We start from the raw sequence: 16,642 nt of genomic DNA on the forward strand, positions 1-16,642 counted from the left end.
CTCTGTACAGATTCAATAAATAAATTGTGTATAAGGATTTGAAGATGTTGTTTGATTACATCGCCAAGTACAAATCTGATGGATGATATTGATTATACCAAAGATTGTATGGCTGAAACACAAGTTGTCATCAATAAAGTGACGAATAGAGCCCACCCGCGGCCCCGAACATTTAGTCATTGGTAGGTAGGTAGCTAGATATATCATATCGGTTTAAAATGTTATGGAATTAAATTAATATTAAATAATTATACTTTTAAATAGCCGAATCTATTAGAGCTGTTTAGTCACAGCAAAACACTTGCGCAGAATAAATTGCAGTCGGTGCATTTTGGTAGGGTGACCAAATCAGAATATAGGGATCAGTTTTTTAGTTACAGTGCGTATTCTGTTCTTACAAACTGATAGGGTAAGTACTAAAATTAAAAACTACCGGTTACATAGAACGAAAAGTCACTAAAAATGTTAATTTATTCATTCCACAGCAGCTCTAGGTGCAATTATTATTATTTATTTATTTATTTAGACTTTATTGCATACACACGAGTGATCCGTACAAAAAGGCGAGCTTCATGCCAGGTGGCATTCATTATTAAATTTACTTATTGGAAAAAAAAAACTTATGATTTCAATTCAAGCAGGTAGAACAAGCTGTATTTGGGAGCATGTCACATACTTGGGACCCCGATAAGGGCTTACCAAAGAATTCGAATAGCGCACTCTGTACAAATTTCAATACGCTCAGTCCGAAAATATTGCCATAATGAGGTGACTCTACGACGAAACTGGGATGACACCCTAGCTAGAATTCGCCTTAACGCCCTAGCTAGGGGTGTCAACCGGCGCGTTAGCTTCGGTTCCGTTTCATTAAAATCGTATTAGCCGCTTCGTGTCGGAAATACGATTTTCCGCTCGTGCCACTGCTTTGTTGAAGTTTTAGAGCAGAGAGCATAAGTTATCCAATTGAATAAAGATATAGTTACATATTGAAATAAACCATTGATATTGGGTAAATATGATTAGAAATGAGAAAATCGCATTCTGGGAACAATAGTACCGATTTCTAATACCTAATTACCCGAATAACAAAACCCAGACTTCTCTACCTTATGGTAAATTATGCAATAGGTACTTAAATTAATTAAGTAGGTTAGTAATTTGCCCTTTGGCTCTGTTTCCTTTACCTACTGTTTGTTTTTTATCTAAGTAAAATATAAAAACTATTCCTGAGATTGAAAATTAATTGACGAGTAAAAACTATACACTGACCGAACATCAGAGTACAAAACGCGAACTTAAGGCCATAAGGCATTCTCTTCCACTCAATCTTTGATATGCTGATTCATCAATCACATCACTCAGCATCACACAATGATTGGAGCTTATTAGCATTGTTATTAGACACAAAGAAAGACAACAATAAGATTTGCGCATAAATAAAATAACTTAATATGAAACATATTTGTCAGCCCTCGGACACGTGCGGCGGGAACCCTCCCCTTGTTTTAAACCCCCTATCTGTAATTGAAGCGTGTAATTCTGTTGACATGTTTTGTTAAATCCCATATTTTGACACGGATAAACGCCCCTCGTTAGGATTGATTTTTGTTAAAAGATTTTGACTCCTGGGTAACCACTTAATTTTATGCGAGAAGTAAAAAAAGAGTTCAGACACGAATTATATCTCAATGGTTCAGGCCAGACAAGACAATTTTAATTTATTTTTCCTTGCACGTGAAGTTGTACTGATAGCGGACTTAATGCCAATAGGAATTTTCTAACAGTCAACCAACCATTGTTGATTAAACAGAGAAAGAAAGGTGGTGCAAAAGTAAGGATCGTTCTAAAAATTTTGAAAATGTTACGCATAATATTTAATCGGTAGTAGTAGTCAGTAGTAATTCTGGGACTTCTGAGAGAAAAAGCCATTAATTAGTCAAAACTGCTCAGGTTAAGTATTTACAAAAAAGTTTCACTTGTTTTTATTCTTATCTTAGTTACTTTGAGTTACAAGAATGTTTAATTTTTGTGTAAGATGTAGGTAGGTACTTAAGTAGTTTAGGCACAGACGACATGGTCTGTGAGTTTAGGCTTTGTTAAAAAGTTATAAAATACTTAGGCTGAGTTGCACCATCTTACTTTGACTTTGACAACCGTCAAAAATTTGTCAAACTTCATACAAAAAACACCTGTTATCGTCATAGTTACCGTTAAAAAGTTACGTGGTGCAACTCAGCCTTAGTGTTCGCATCAGGGCTGTAGGTACCCTGAGGATAATTATTCCATGATGTTAAACTAGAAAATTAAATTCGATAGAAAGACTGATTCTTTCTTTCCATTCTGGAACAACCTGTCACCGATCCAATTCCAGCTACTGACAAATCTGGATCAACCCCTATTGTATCCAACCCCAAGTTAATCCGCTTCTAATAATCTTTACCCCATCGCGTCAATTTTGACAAATACCCTCGTTCATGAGGCATATTGCAGGCATCTGTCCGCGGGGTCACGTCTATCAGAGCGCAATGCGTGATCATTTGTGATGATTTAATGCAGGTGCATGGTTTACACTTTGTGGGTTGTTCTTTAATAAGAAAAATGTTTAGAACGAATAGTTATTCTGTTTTGATTTGTCTTTCAGGATAATATTACACTTCCAAACTTCAGAAACATCAGGCTAGACAAGTCAGTAGGTCTTTCTGAGAAAGGTATAAAACATTTTAATACCTATTCATAAAGTCCTAAACTTAGGCTGAGTTGCACCACCTTACTATAACCAAAACCGGTGTTTTTTTGTATGGAATTTGATATAGGTACTTTTGACGTTTGTTAAAAGTAAGATGGTGCAACCTAGCCATAGGTATTATACTAGGACTTAGGAATCTTATGGAAAAGCATGGATTAGTATTTATCACTTACCAACTGGTAAGAAAAAAAAGAAAAATATGGAAATGTATCGGCTTTGGGAATATCCCGAACTAGCAGAAGAAACGTCACCTTCGTAAGTAGAGCTTTAACAAAAACTAGATGATAAATGTAACGTAACTATACGATAACCATAATACAGTATACAGATAAAAAACTAGGTGTCAATCTACGAATTTTTATTTTGAACCACGTTAACTACTGCTCTACAAATTGAGCCTGGCTTCAGAGTTCCTGAACCCTGAAGTCGATAAGCCACGCCCACTGCATCAGCTGTGGCCAATCAGCACCGACCACCCTCATATCTGACCCGAACCAGCCACTCAGGACCCTGAAATCTGGCGCTTTAATGGTTAGGGGCGCAATTGGGACAACGCCGTTGAGTTTTAAACCGTAGTTTATAGACATAAGGTGGATTATTGATAATTTTTGGGATTTTAATAAAACCACCCCGTTCATATTTCGGTATGGCGCAGATATAATTATGATTTAGTCCAATATCATATTTGCTGGGCGCCAGTCGTGGGCAGTGTGAGGAGTGTTGAGGGTTTTCAGTGCGCGGTGGTGGAAAGGTATCAAGATTCATTTCCCGCTGATGTCATACGGCAGCGAAACGCCGCACGTTTGGAGCAGCTCAGCAGTAAGTTTTGTTTATATTTTTTTCTTAGATTTATTCTTGGAATTTATCAGTCAAAAACTCATATTTTGTCCGAGGAATTACAAATTTTTTGACAGAGAGTCCTACCTAGTTAATTAGTTTAATATTACATCACTGACTCTACCAAACTTTAATGATGAAACTAGCCTGAAATATGAATAAGTATTATTCATTTAATATAATATTTATTCATTTTATATACTTTAAAACAGGGTTCGAAAATATCCTTATGATATATAAATATCTGATATTTCCGAACCCTGCTTTAAAAACCCTTCAATATTCTCTTCCTAATAACTTAAGAAATACATACCTAAGTACCTAATTATTAAGAAGATAAAACCTACGTTTAGGTCTATAAATTCACTCACAATAATTGGCTGATATTGTCTAGGCATTGTATAAATAATAAAACCTACCTACAGATATTGGAAACGTGATCAAAAATACAATATTACCTATACATAAGTAGGTAACTGCAATTTTTATAAGAATAAGTTTCATTAATAAAATTATAGCTATAGAAAGTAGGTTCTAAGGTATAAGGCTCTATTTACTATGTTTTCTGGTTCCTACTTAAATAATTTACTGACTGTTTCTTAATAAATATTTGTGTTTATGTAAAGTCATGTTCAAGTGTTCAACTTGCGTTTTTCTTTGATAAAAAACATCTCAGTTAGTAATCCGTGAACAAAATTGAGGAAATTACCTACTTACTTAATTACTTAAGTATACAGTTGATTTCCATGGACTTTCCTTGCATTTGTGAGAATATTGAGAAATAAAGAAAACTCACCGACAGATACCGATTCAGGTGAAGCCAGTAAAATATCTGAAAACAGTGACAATGCTTAGATCATAACAATCGATGAAACGGAAAAGGAACTACTTACTCGTATACCCGCTTCTACCGGTTAGTAGCCAGGTTCTACAGCTTAACCGCCATATTAACGTGATTTGGTGAATTCTTATGGTTAATTCAAGTGTTTCCGAGTGGATACAGAATTGCAGCTGTTCACAAGCCTTTTATTTCATCTTTATGGTCAAGGAGTTTGCATGCACTCCGACTTTATTTTTATGGTGAAAGAGTTCCAGCATCCAGCTTGTTGCAGGGCAGCGAAGTGTCTCCGTACGGGCCCCTGTGGGACGCGCCGCCGGCGCCGGTGCCCTACCCCGACATCCTGGCCTTCCCACCCGCCGATCTGGGTATGTTTCAAAAGTAGTATGATATTTATTAAGCCACTTTTACAAGTAGTTATAGGTACAACGCATGTGACTTCCGGACGTCCACCCATAAGGTGGACTGATGACCGTATAAAGATTGCTGGAAAACGCTGGGTGCAGGCTGCTGACCAAACGGCTAATCTGGAAATGATTCTGGATGAGAGGCCTTTCTTTTTCGTCAGGAAATGAATGAAATTGCATACCCAATGGTCCAGGGAACCAGTGGGTTATGCGAGGCTCTCCCTGCCAGATGGGCAGGCCCTATTCACGTAATAAAACCTGACGGTATCCTCATCTATGTATACGAGAGGCCTATGTTTAGTGTGCTAGGAATCATAATAATATCGGCGTAACTTTTGTCCTCCTACCACTTCAAGACTTTTGAAAGGCAGAACTGTACTCGCAACTGCATTCTTGATTGTCGTTCCTGAATTTCCTTGTTATGTGTACTAGGTAATTATTTAGTTTTAATTTTCTATATTAGTGGAAGGCAGAACTTTATGTTGTCCTTAGGGCTCCTCGCAACTGCGTTCTTGATTGCCGTTCCGGAGTTTTTCTGTTTTGTGTAATTCGTTCGTTCGTTCGTTCGTTTCAGCCGAAAGACGTCCACTGCTGGACAAAGGCCTCCCCCAAGGATTTCCACAAAGACCGGTCCTGCGCCGCTTGCATCCAGGTACTTCCCGCGACCTTCACCAGATCGTCGGTCCACCTAGTGGGAGGCCTGCCCACGCTACGTCTTCCAGCTCGTGGTCGCCACTCAAGAACTATTTAGTTTTAATTACTTATTTTTGGTCCAGTATGGTCGGCAGCGGGATGCGGGGGGCGCGGGTCGTCGCGCAGCACCCCCGGCGGCAAAAAGCCACGGCGACGCGTCGCGTCTGTCGCGCAACGTCGCGCGGCAAATATCCGCGAACGCAGGCGCATGTTTAACTTGAATGAAGCGTTCGACAAACTTAGGCGGAAGGTAAGTACCTAATAATTTATAAGGAATTTAGTGTGAAGAAATAAAGCTGTAGCGTTGTGGTTGTGACGCACAATGTCACGCGGTAGGTAAACAGCGAAAGAAGAATTTTTCGAAATGCAAAAGCTAGACGGAAAACTTTATAAATTCAGTTACTGAAAAACAACATTAATAGAATTCACGAAATAGATAATTTTCTGAATAGTACTTATGTTGGTTTGAAGACCTACAAATCTACCTACGACTAACATATTACTTTCATAGGTTATAGCATTGCAATGATATAGCATTTTCGATATCTAAACTCCAAACCTAGGACGGACGAAACATCATCATTACATGTTAACCATTCTTCCCACCCAGGTGCCGACTTTCGCCTACGAGAAGCGTCTGTCCCGCATCGAGACCCTTCGCCTGGCGATCACATACATCAGCTTCATGTGCGAACTCCTCCATGGTTCGCCGCAGCCGCACCACAACTCGCATCACGCTCTGCACCCGCCGAGGCATGTGTTTGACGCCGAGGTTCCTTGGTGCGCGTAGATTAACTCGAGCTAGTTTTCTGTGTGTGATGTTTGAGCGGTTGAATCATAAGTTAGGGCATTTCGCCAGGATCAGTGTCGGATTTCCATAAGAAAATTAAGCAATTGCTTATGGCATCACGTCCACTTCGGCTAGCCATCACATACATCAGCTTCATGTGTGAACTGCTGCACGGGTCGCCGCAACCGCACCACAACTCGCACCACGCTCTGCACCCGCCGAGGCACGTATTTGACGCCGAGGTTCCTTGGTGCGCGTAGATTAACTCGAGCTAGTATTCTGTGTGCGATGTTTGAGCGGTTAAATCATAAGTTAGAGCTCTATTTCGCCAGGATCATCCATAAGCAAATTAAGCAATCGCTTATGGCATCACGTCCACTTCGGCTAGCCATCACATACATCAGCTTCATGTGCGAACTGCTGCACGGGTCGCCGCAGCCGCACCACAATTCGCACCACACCTTGCACCCGCCGAGGCACGTGTTCGACGCCGAGTAGATTAACAAGAGCTAGTTTTCTGTGTGTGATGTTTGAGCGGTTGAATCATGATTTAGGGTTCTATTTCGCCAGGATTATCCATAAACAAATTAAGCATTTGCTTATGGCATCACGTTTCGGCTAGCCATCACATACATCAGCTTCATGTGCGAACTGCTCCACGCGTCACCACAGCCACACCACGCTCTGCACCTGTCGTGGCATGTGTTTGACGCCGAGGTTCCTTGGTGTGCGTAGATTAACTCGAGCTAGTTTCCTGTGTGTGATGTTTGAGCGGTTGAATCATAAGTTAGGGCATTTCGCCAGGATCAGTGTCGGATTTCCATAAGAAAATTAAGCAATTGCTTATGGCATCACGTCCACTTCGGCTAGCCATCACATACGTCAGCTTCATGTGTCACACACATGATGTGTGAACTGCTGCACGGGTCGTCGCAACCGCACCACAACTCGCACCACGCTCTGCACCCGCCGAGGCACGTGTTTGACGCTGAGGTTCCTTGTTGCGCGTAGATTAACTGGAGCTAGCTTCTGTCTGTGATGTTTGAGCGGTTGAATCATAAGTTAGGGCTCTATTTCGCCAGGATCAGTGCCCGATTTCCATAAGCAAATTAAGCAATTGCTTTGCATCACGTCCACTTCGGCTAGCTATCACAATCATACATCAGCTTCATGTGCGAACTGCTGCACGGGTCGCCACAGTCACACCACGCTCTGCACCCGTCGAGGCATATTATGTGTTTGACGCCTAGGTTCCTTGGTGCGCGTAGATTAACTGGAGCTATTGTCATTGGCGTATCTAGAGTCATAGCTCATGAGTTAGTACTATCTTCAAATCAGTAGCCCAACATTCTGGAAGGGGGGTTCCACCAGCCCAGGCGCTATACAACGCGCATGGCTATTGCGTGTGATCTTTGAGCAGCATCATTAAGATGGGGCTCTATTTCACCACGATGTTATGGCGACGCTATATACTTTGTAAACAGTATCTGATGAACTAGGCCGTTTGGTTGATAAACCATTTATAGCGTGGTGCCATGGTTGAATAGAAGCCATAAAATTGTGTGTTACAATACTAAAACAACCTGTCCAGTCGTTGACAATGATATCCTTACTAATAAAAAGTTACGCAGTTGTTGAACACTATTTTAAAATGTCATTTCCATACTAAAAGTCACTTTAAAACACTCTTCAACGAGCGTGTAAGTTTTATTAGTAAGGGAGTAAGTAGTAGGTACCTATGTCTCTAGGAGAGTTGCCATTTAGTGTATCGTGTATTGGCAAATAATTTTAGATTTACTGTTATTCCTTAATTTTATTACAATCAGATTAATGGTTATTCTTTATGTAGGTAATGTAGTCTAATATATCGGCTTCTCTGACTTCATTTGGTCATAATAAGATATTAATGTACGACTACGTGACCACTATGCTTATGCATTGTAAGATGACCATCTTTGAATCTATGCATCTATGCAATTGTAGATAACGTTTTCAGAAGATACTGAAGTGCTGAATTTAGTTTGTGCATACCTGTGCAAAAAATTATAAATAGCTATTAATTAAACAGCCAAGCCTACAAAATCTGTAGAGCTTTTCACTTTAATTTTGCGGCCAATTTGTTGATATTACGATTTACGAGTTTTGTTTAATACCATAAACGAAGTTAGGATTGCGTATGTCTACAAAAATTCGTCTTCCATTAGTATTAAGATACCCTTGCGTAAGTTAGATATTTACAATAACTATAAATTAACGTCATTCATAGTCATTCATTAGCTAGTCATTATCATTTAAGTTACTACGAACGTAGAGTTAATTAACAGATTCGACTCTTTGTCATTTTGTTTTCACCAAAAAAATGTGATAAGAAAACAACACTTTTTCTGTTTAGTCAATAAATCAATAACAATGTCGATTTTATGACAATATGGGAGTATTTCCATATTAATAAGTAGATATTCATTAAACATATGAAAATCATCTTGTGTTTTATTGGAGTGGACTTTTGACCTATTGTCTGCGTCATCCTCAGTGCAATGTAGTCTATGTATGATGATGGTTTACTCTATGTACCATTGGGAATATTGATATCTTACCTGTCTTTATGTACTTTAGCCACCTGGTAAACATAAGGCCCAGAAGTGGTACATCACCACCAGTAAGTATCTTTTTTGACTATTTCCATATTTGTTTCCACCGTAGGAATAACTGGGTTGGCTTGGCCACTGTCCAGGATCTCTATGATAAGAGAAAAGTAGCTGCATAGACCAGCAATGAATTAATCCAAAGAAGATCTACGTTAGAGGGAAGTTTTAATACTACCATCAGAGAGACTACATGCCATATTGGCGGATGCTGAGAAGTGGCGGATGAAAGTCAAGGCACCTTTGTGTCAGCTATTAATTTAAGTTTTACAGGAAATACCATTAAGGTACAAGATCAAGATATAACTTTTTTAACTATTATGAAATAAGTGCGAGCTTGGCAGGTAAAGTTCACGCATGAGTAATCTAACTAACGCATGTTAATTTCATCTATAGTCATACTCATAGCACATACTTCCCCAAATTCTGAAAATTGATTGGACTGATTACAATATTACCACGATCTATTTATGCAAATTGTGCAAACGTCTTTACTCATAACATTTTTAGGATGAAAGTCATAACACATTAACCGAAGCGATTACCCTAACGATCCTGGGACTCAGACATAGGTATTCCCATTACCTACGTATCCTTTGCTGATGTCATTACATTAGCTAATCTATCATTACAAATGTGCATCATTTGTCCAATATGCATCCCTTACTTTCTCCGGATTTTCATATAAAAGATACGATCGCGATTACCGCATTCAGTATTACTCCGACAACGTAACAGTACGCATAGTTAATTTATTTTAGTATTTATTATAATAAAATTTACCTTAAAATTTGCATCGGTGAAGAAGTGAAGTGTTGTTAACAGTGAAGTGATAAAATAATAAAACCATGCAGTGGACTTTTACCGTAAGTATCTTCTCAATATTTTTAGTTAGAGCTTTTATTTTGATGATTTGATGAATTAAAATTTCACCTTGACTAAATGTCACCTTAACCAGCATAAATGTTATCGGTTGAATTTTTTTACTTATTTTTCCAAATATCTTAGCTTTAGCAAAAGTATTTCCTGATTAAATTTAAAAATAACGAATGATTTGTAATAACATTTTAGAGATCGTGTTGATCTATAAAATATATTTTATATTTTTGCTAATAAATAAGCTATTTGACGGTAATTATTTGTTAGTTAGAGGTAGGCCTCGTAAGCCCGGATGTGCCTCAGAAGGAACTGAAACTTTATAGTCAGTAACGCCGAGACATTTCCCGAGGTGAATTGTAAGTATCGCCGGATGTGCCATCAGAGGAACTAAAACTTTAGCGATAATTTTAAGTTCAAAAATTCGCGCCTATCGAAAAAAAAGAGTGATAGTCTATGGCTTAAAGTATTCAAAATCAGGTATCCGAACTTATTAATGTAAAAAAAACAAAATGTCACTGTCAAATTATCATTTTTCTTTGACAAGGTGCTTCTTCGGAGAGGACGTGATGTACGATTAATTTTTTTTCTTCACGTAAACGTACTTTAATTGAAAAACTAACCAGTATCATTTAAGTTAAAATACTGCTAAACAAGCAAAAAAAATATTTTTATCAATTCGATGAAGTTTTGTAAGATTTTTTTTCGTTTGAAAATAATAGTTCTTTGCAAGGAACATTCGGTCTTGATGGTGAAAGTTTTATTTTTGTATATTTTTTCTATTGAGATGGATTGTGTATTGGACTTTTAAAAGTATGATATGATTGAGAAAATTTACCATGAAAACGTTCTGATTTTTAGTTTAATAAATATTATAATTAACATGAATTTATTCACTTTACCTCTTATACATTCTAACCTATCAATATTGTATGTTATAAAACCGATAGTACTTTTAAAAGTACTAATTATGAAACATTAAATAAAATTAAAATACTTGTGCCATTTCAGTTATATTTATTTATATCATTATTGTATCTTTATGTAGTATTAATTTATTAAGGAGGCTACATTTATGTTTTACTTTAAAGTATAAAATACAATTTATTTACTTTTTTCTTTCAAAGTCTGTAATACCGAATGTTCTTTTAAGAGACAACATTTTTTTATTATTTTTTACCTAAAATAAGCTCTATGCACTATTATATAGGGTCCCTGAAAATATGGGTGCAAAAGAAAATCTCTAACATAGAAATTTTTTTACTCGAAGTGCTCGGCGTTTACGACTTCAAATTATTCGTTCTTCTGAAAGCACATTCGGCGATACTTAGAAGTCGACAAAATTTACTCTTCGGTCTTACGAGGTTAGCAAAAGTATTTCCTGATTAAATTTAAAAATAACGAATGATTTGTAATAACATTTTAGAGATCGTGTTGATCTATAAAATATATTTTATATTTTTGCTAATAAATAAGCTATTTGACGGTAATTATTTGTTAGTTAGAGGTAGGTATTTCTTCTCACACTAAAGTCGTCTAAATTGTACCAATGACAATTTTAGTATTATGTATTTGTAAAATTCGGAAGTCATTTATTTTATTAGCTAAACTCCAAAGCAGGCTTGGAACAATTGGATATTCAGGCTAACTCGCAATTACATCACAAGCATAATTAGCAATTACAATGTGTCTTTTATGAGATAGAGCTGAGATTAATATTTAATTCAAAGCGTTGGGTAATGAATATGAATCATAATTAACTTAATGCAGTAGTTACTAGTTACATTAAAATTAGTTATGAATGTGTTTTTTTTATTTTTATTTAAATAGGTCACTATAAATAAAAGTAGTTAAATGAAGCGCGCCAAGAGTTTAGGTACTACGAGTGTACATACAGTACTGAATTTTTAAATCTAGAATTTGGACATGTTTTGTTACTTTGGTACAGAGAAATTGGATTTGAAGTAATAAAATAAAAATATGAGATTTTATGCTATGTATTAGCCAAAGTCATAATGTCATGAACCTACAGTACCTATTCATGATAGGTACTTTATCATCATTCTCAACCCAATGCAAAAATCCTCAGAACAATTAAAAAGTTTTGGTCTTTTTTTGTTACAGTGTGTCCTACTGGCAAGCTGCGCCGTAATATCTGCTTCAGACCATGGAGTCAGGTCAAAAAGAGATTTGTCATTCATAAAAAGGTATTTTATGTCAAAAATACTTGGACATCATGCTGCCAACACGACAAAAATAGTAAATCCATCAGAAAACTACAGATTATTCAGAATACCAGGGCATGATAAAATTCTGGTCAAAGCTGTACCGAAGATTCCAGTGGTTTTTGATACAGAAGCTGCATATCCTGCTGTCTCAGAAGTTATAGAAACAGAGTCTGTACCAGTACATCCCAGCATAGCAATTGTCAGCAAGTACTTGGGTACTAGTCAATTGAACGATACCCTGTTTGCACTAAAAGGGGTGAAGAATTTACTGCAGTCTGGAGTTTTGACTGCACAAAGGGAAGGAATCGACCAAATATCTACTTTCAAAGAAGAATTATTGCAACCCGTGTTAGTGGAATCATCTAATATAGCTGTGGGTTATAATAAGAGACCAGTTATGGTTTACCCTACGCTCGGAGAAACGCTAATAGGAAAAATCACACCAGGACACCGATACCCTAATATAAAAGTGCCGACCCATTATTCATACAAACAAGTGAACAAAGGTGGAGTTACGTCATACACAGCGCATGACAGTCAGAACGTGCTAGTTACAGAGATTAAAAGGCCAGTACCTTTACCTGCTCCAGTCAACCATAGGATTTGGGAAATTCTGTCCCTGGGATCATATCGCCTGCCCACTTCGCCTGTCGTCCGACCTGTAATTGGTATGGAAAAAGATGAACTCCCGCCTGTTAATATGGTGCCTGGTTACCACTCCAATCATCTGTATCACGAAGGTTCAGGAACAATGCATTCGGCGCAAATGGTGCTACAAGTAGAAGATGACACCCCAGTAGTAATTGAGAAAGTGACTAAGCCAGTCGTATCAAAAGTAGAAGGCGTTTATAAAGTACATGGCTCAACTCACAAAGTAAAATTGCCTTCACACAGTTCTGGGTACTCGTACAATCAAGTGCATAATGATGGGTCAGTGACAATGTACTCTGGATCAGGAAAAATAGTGGAACATGAAGGAGAAAAATCTACTATAGTTATGACTGAACCTGGAAGACCAACTTTAGTCGTACCTAGTGTAGAAAGACCTCCAGCACCAATTCCTGTGTATAATCTACCAAAAATAAAAGCTGGAGGGTCCAGTGCAGGCTACTCTTACAACCATGTTCATAACGATGGGTCTAAGACCACCTATTTTGGATCAGGACATGTAGTTGAAAACAAAGTAGAAAGGCCAGCTGTTGTTATTACTGAACCTGGAAGACCAACTGTATTTGTTCCTGATGTCGACAGACCAGCTTTTATTCCTGTTTATAACAGGCACACAGTACAAGGGTCCACTGGTTCTGGGTTCTCGTACAATCAAGTGCACAATGATGGATCAGTGACGACATACTCTGGATCTGGAAACGTAGTGGAACACATGGAAGAAAAACCTGCCATGGTTATCACGGAACCTGGAAGACCGACTATAGTCGTGGCTGACATGGAAAGACCCCCAGCATCAATCCCTGTCTACAATTTACCCAAGGTAGAAACACCCTCCAGCTCAGGATATTCTTACAGTCACGTTCATAACGACGGATCTATGACAACGTATGCTGGATCAGGGCATGTAGTTGAACATGTAGAAAAAAATCCTGCTATGGTTATCACGGAACCTGGGAGACCGACTGTTGTCGTGGCTGACATGGAAAGACCTCCAGCAGTCTACAATGTACCAAAAGTGAAAATACCTTCTGGCTCAGGATATAGTTATAACCATGTTCATAACGATGGGTTTGTGACCACTTATTTGGGATCAGGACATGTTAAACATGTAGGAGAAAAACCTGCTATGGTTATCACAGAGCCTGGAAGACCAACTGTTGTTATGGCTGACGTCGAAGGACCTCCAGCTCCTATTCCAGTCTACAATTTACCCAAGGTGAAAGTACCCTCCAACTCAGGATATGCTTACAGCCATGTCCATAATGATGGGCTTATAACCACATATGCTGGATCAGGGCATATGGTTGAACATCTAGGAGTGCAGCCACCGGTTGTTATCACAGAACCTGGAAGACCGACTGTAGTTGTGGCTGACGTACAAGGACCCCCAGCACCAATCCCTGCCTACAATTTACCCAAGGTGGAAGCACCCTCTAGCTCAGGATATTCTTACAGTCACGTTCATAACGACGGGTCTATGACTACGTATGCTGGATCAGGGCATGTGGTTGAACATGAAGGAGAAATGCCACCTGTTGTCATCACAGAACCTGGGAGACCGACTGTAGTCGTGGCTGACGTAGAAAGGCCTCCAGTAATGGTCCCTGTCTACAATTCACCGAAGGTAAAGGCACCCTCTGGTTCCGGATATTCTTACAGCCACGTTCATAACGACGGATCTATGACTACGTATAATGGGTCAGGGCATGTAGTTGAACATGAAGGAGAAATACCGCCTGTTGTCATCACAGAACCTGGAAGACCAACTGTAGTCGTGGATGACGTAGAAAGGCCTCCAGTAATGGTCCCTGTCTATAATTCACCGAGGGTAAAGGCACCCTCTGGTTCCGGATTTTCTTACGATCATGTTCATAATGATGGCTCAGTTACAACGTACTCTGGAACAGGACAAGTAGTCGAACACGAAGAAAAAAAATCTGGAGTTGTGATCTCTGCATATGGAAAACCAACTGTAGTCATGGCTGGCGCAGAAGGACTACCAGCACCAATGCCAGACTATAATTTACCAAACGCACCGTCTGGCTCAGGGTATACTTACAACCATGTTCATAATGATGGTTTTATGACCACTTATTCTGGATCGGGACGTGTTGATCACGTAGGAGAAAAACCAGCCATGGTTATCACGGAACCTGGAAGACCAACTGTCGTCGTGGCTGATGTAGAAGGACCCCCGGCACCAATTCCTGCCTACAATTTACCCAAGGTAAAGGCACCCTCTGGTTCCGGTTTCTTTTACAATCACGTTCATAATGATGGCTCAGTTACCACTTACTCTGGATCAGGGAATGTAGTTGAACATGAAGGAGAAAGGCCACCTGTTGTTATTACAGAACCTGGAAGACCGACTGTAGTTGTAGCTGACGTAGAAGGGCCACCAGCACCGATGCCTGTCTACAATTTACCAAAAGCACCGTCTGGCTCAGGGTACTTTTATGACCATGTACGGAATGACGGTTTAATAACCACGTATACGGGATCAGGAAAGGTAAATGAACACAGAGGAGAAAGACCAGCGGCTGTCTTTACTGAACCTGGAAGGCCAACTGTGGTTGTGTCTGGTGTGGACGGACATGCAGCCCCGATACCAGTTTACAATGCGCCGAAGGCACAAACAGGTTACTCCTATAGTCATATGAATAATGACGCTTTTATGAAAAATAACTATAATCAGATTAACACTTTAATAGTAGAAGAAAGACCAGAGCACATGTACAAATATGAACATGTAAGGAATAGTTATGAAATGCCACAGCGACCACATATCAGAGAACAAGTGAAAGTTAATGTCAATTCTCAAAATGAAAATTCTAGACCTTCTCCTAGTTCTCATACAGGTTTCTCTTACAAGACAGTGCATGAAGACGGCAGCGTGACCGATTATTCCGATGTCAAAGTTACTGATGGTGCTAAGCTCGATAGACCAATGCTGTATCCCACCGGGCCAGCAGAAACTCATCAACATGACAAAGGACATTCTGCAGTAGCTGAGAAATGCAAAAATCGCACCCGTGGCGGAGTAAGTAAAAATTGTAAGTCGCACTCAGTTGCCGTCAGTTCGAATTCAAGCCATTATTCGTACAAAACGGTGAGTCAAGATGGATCTACATCATATTCTGGCTCGGGACATGTACAAGTTGAAAGTGCCAAATTTGATACTGCAGCACACGACAAGGAAGTAAGTTCATCAATAGTCAACGCTCCTTTATTGGTAACGCAAACTGATGATGATAGTCCACAAAAAGTTACATTCACACCTATTCTGTCAAAATTCTCGTACAAACAGGTAAATAACCACAAACCAGATGATTTCCAAGATGAAAAAGTCAATAACGTCATCAGTGCTATAAATAGGACATCCGAATCGCAAAGTATAGATGTTTCTGAAGCGCCAAAAGACGTATATGTGACGCCACCTGAAGTCAATGAGCCAGTGCCAATAAAGAAGCCAGTACAAGAAACAATTAATACTACAAAGAAGACTGTAGCGGTACCTTATACAACAAGAAAGTCGGTTGCGGTATCTACGAGTACCAAATCCAGCCACTTTAAGCCAAAACGAGTGTACAGAAAACGGGTCAGGACTTCAACGTCACGATCAAGCTTAAGAACCTCAGTTCCTGAGACCACTACACCTCAAGAATCATCCAGTACTGCTGTGACAACTGAAGGATCATTGAGTGCCAATCCAATTGTTGTTCTACCTGAAGAAGAGAAGGTATTCCCATTCAAACAAGAAAGGTCAGATGGCTCTTCTATAACAGTCGTTGGTGACAAAGATAACAAGGTTTCAGCCGTTCTAGAAGAATCCAAAACTTCGCTAGACAGAGGTGATATCCCGGAATCTTCATTTTGAAGTAAAAAAAAAAGAATTTTAATATAAGTAATTTAT

The 16,642-nt window shown here is 38.9% G+C and overlaps 2 protein-coding genes across 3 annotated transcripts; both read left to right on the forward strand.

Moving 5' to 3' along the window:
* Positions 1-3,435: 3,435 nt before the first annotated feature.
* LOC114353358 (protein Fer3) lies at positions 3,436-6,311 on the forward strand. The gene is made up of 4 exons (XM_028305329.1): positions 3,436-3,565; positions 4,696-4,789; positions 5,605-5,771; positions 6,132-6,311. Exons 1-4 carry the CDS (start codon positions 3,521-3,523, stop codon positions 6,309-6,311), a joined length of 486 nt encoding a protein of 161 aa, XP_028161130.1. The 5' UTR covers positions 3,436-3,520.
* A 3,357-nt stretch (positions 6,312-9,668) lies between these two features.
* Positions 9,669-16,619, forward strand: LOC114353340 (uncharacterized). 2 transcript variants are annotated; one of them, XM_028305304.1, is made up of 3 exons: positions 9,669-9,822; positions 11,957-13,121; positions 13,725-16,619. In XM_028305304.1, the coding sequence occupies exons 1-3, from the start codon at positions 9,805-9,807 to the stop codon at positions 16,604-16,606; spliced, it is 4,065 nt and encodes a 1,354-aa protein (XP_028161105.1). In that variant the 5' UTR covers positions 9,669-9,804; the 3' UTR covers positions 16,607-16,619. The 2 variants fall into 2 exon arrangements, with proteins under 2 accessions (XP_028161105.1, XP_028161104.1); XM_028305303.1 differs by having other exon boundaries at positions 11,957-16,619.
* The last annotated feature ends 23 nt before the right edge of the window (positions 16,620-16,642 follow it).

Source organism: Ostrinia furnacalis, unplaced genomic scaffold (assembly GCF_004193835.3).
Source record: "Ostrinia furnacalis isolate ACB-3 unplaced genomic scaffold, ASM419383v2 OfSCF1653, whole genome shotgun sequence".
NCBI classification, from domain to species: domain Eukaryota; kingdom Metazoa; phylum Arthropoda; class Insecta; order Lepidoptera; family Crambidae; genus Ostrinia; species Ostrinia furnacalis.

Coding starts and splice junctions, on each gene's coding strand:
- LOC114353358 (XM_028305329.1), top strand. CDS start 3,521: ATGTCATACGGCAGCGAAACGCCGCACGTTTGGAGCAGCTCAGCA. Junction 3,566..4,695: donor ACGTTTGGAGCAGCTCAGCA/GTAAGTTTTGTT, acceptor AGCTTGTTGCAG/GGCAGCGAAGTGTCTCCGTA. Junction 4,790..5,604: donor CTTCCCACCCGCCGATCTGG/GTATGTTTCAAA, acceptor TTTTTGGTCCAG/TATGGTCGGCAGCGGGATGC.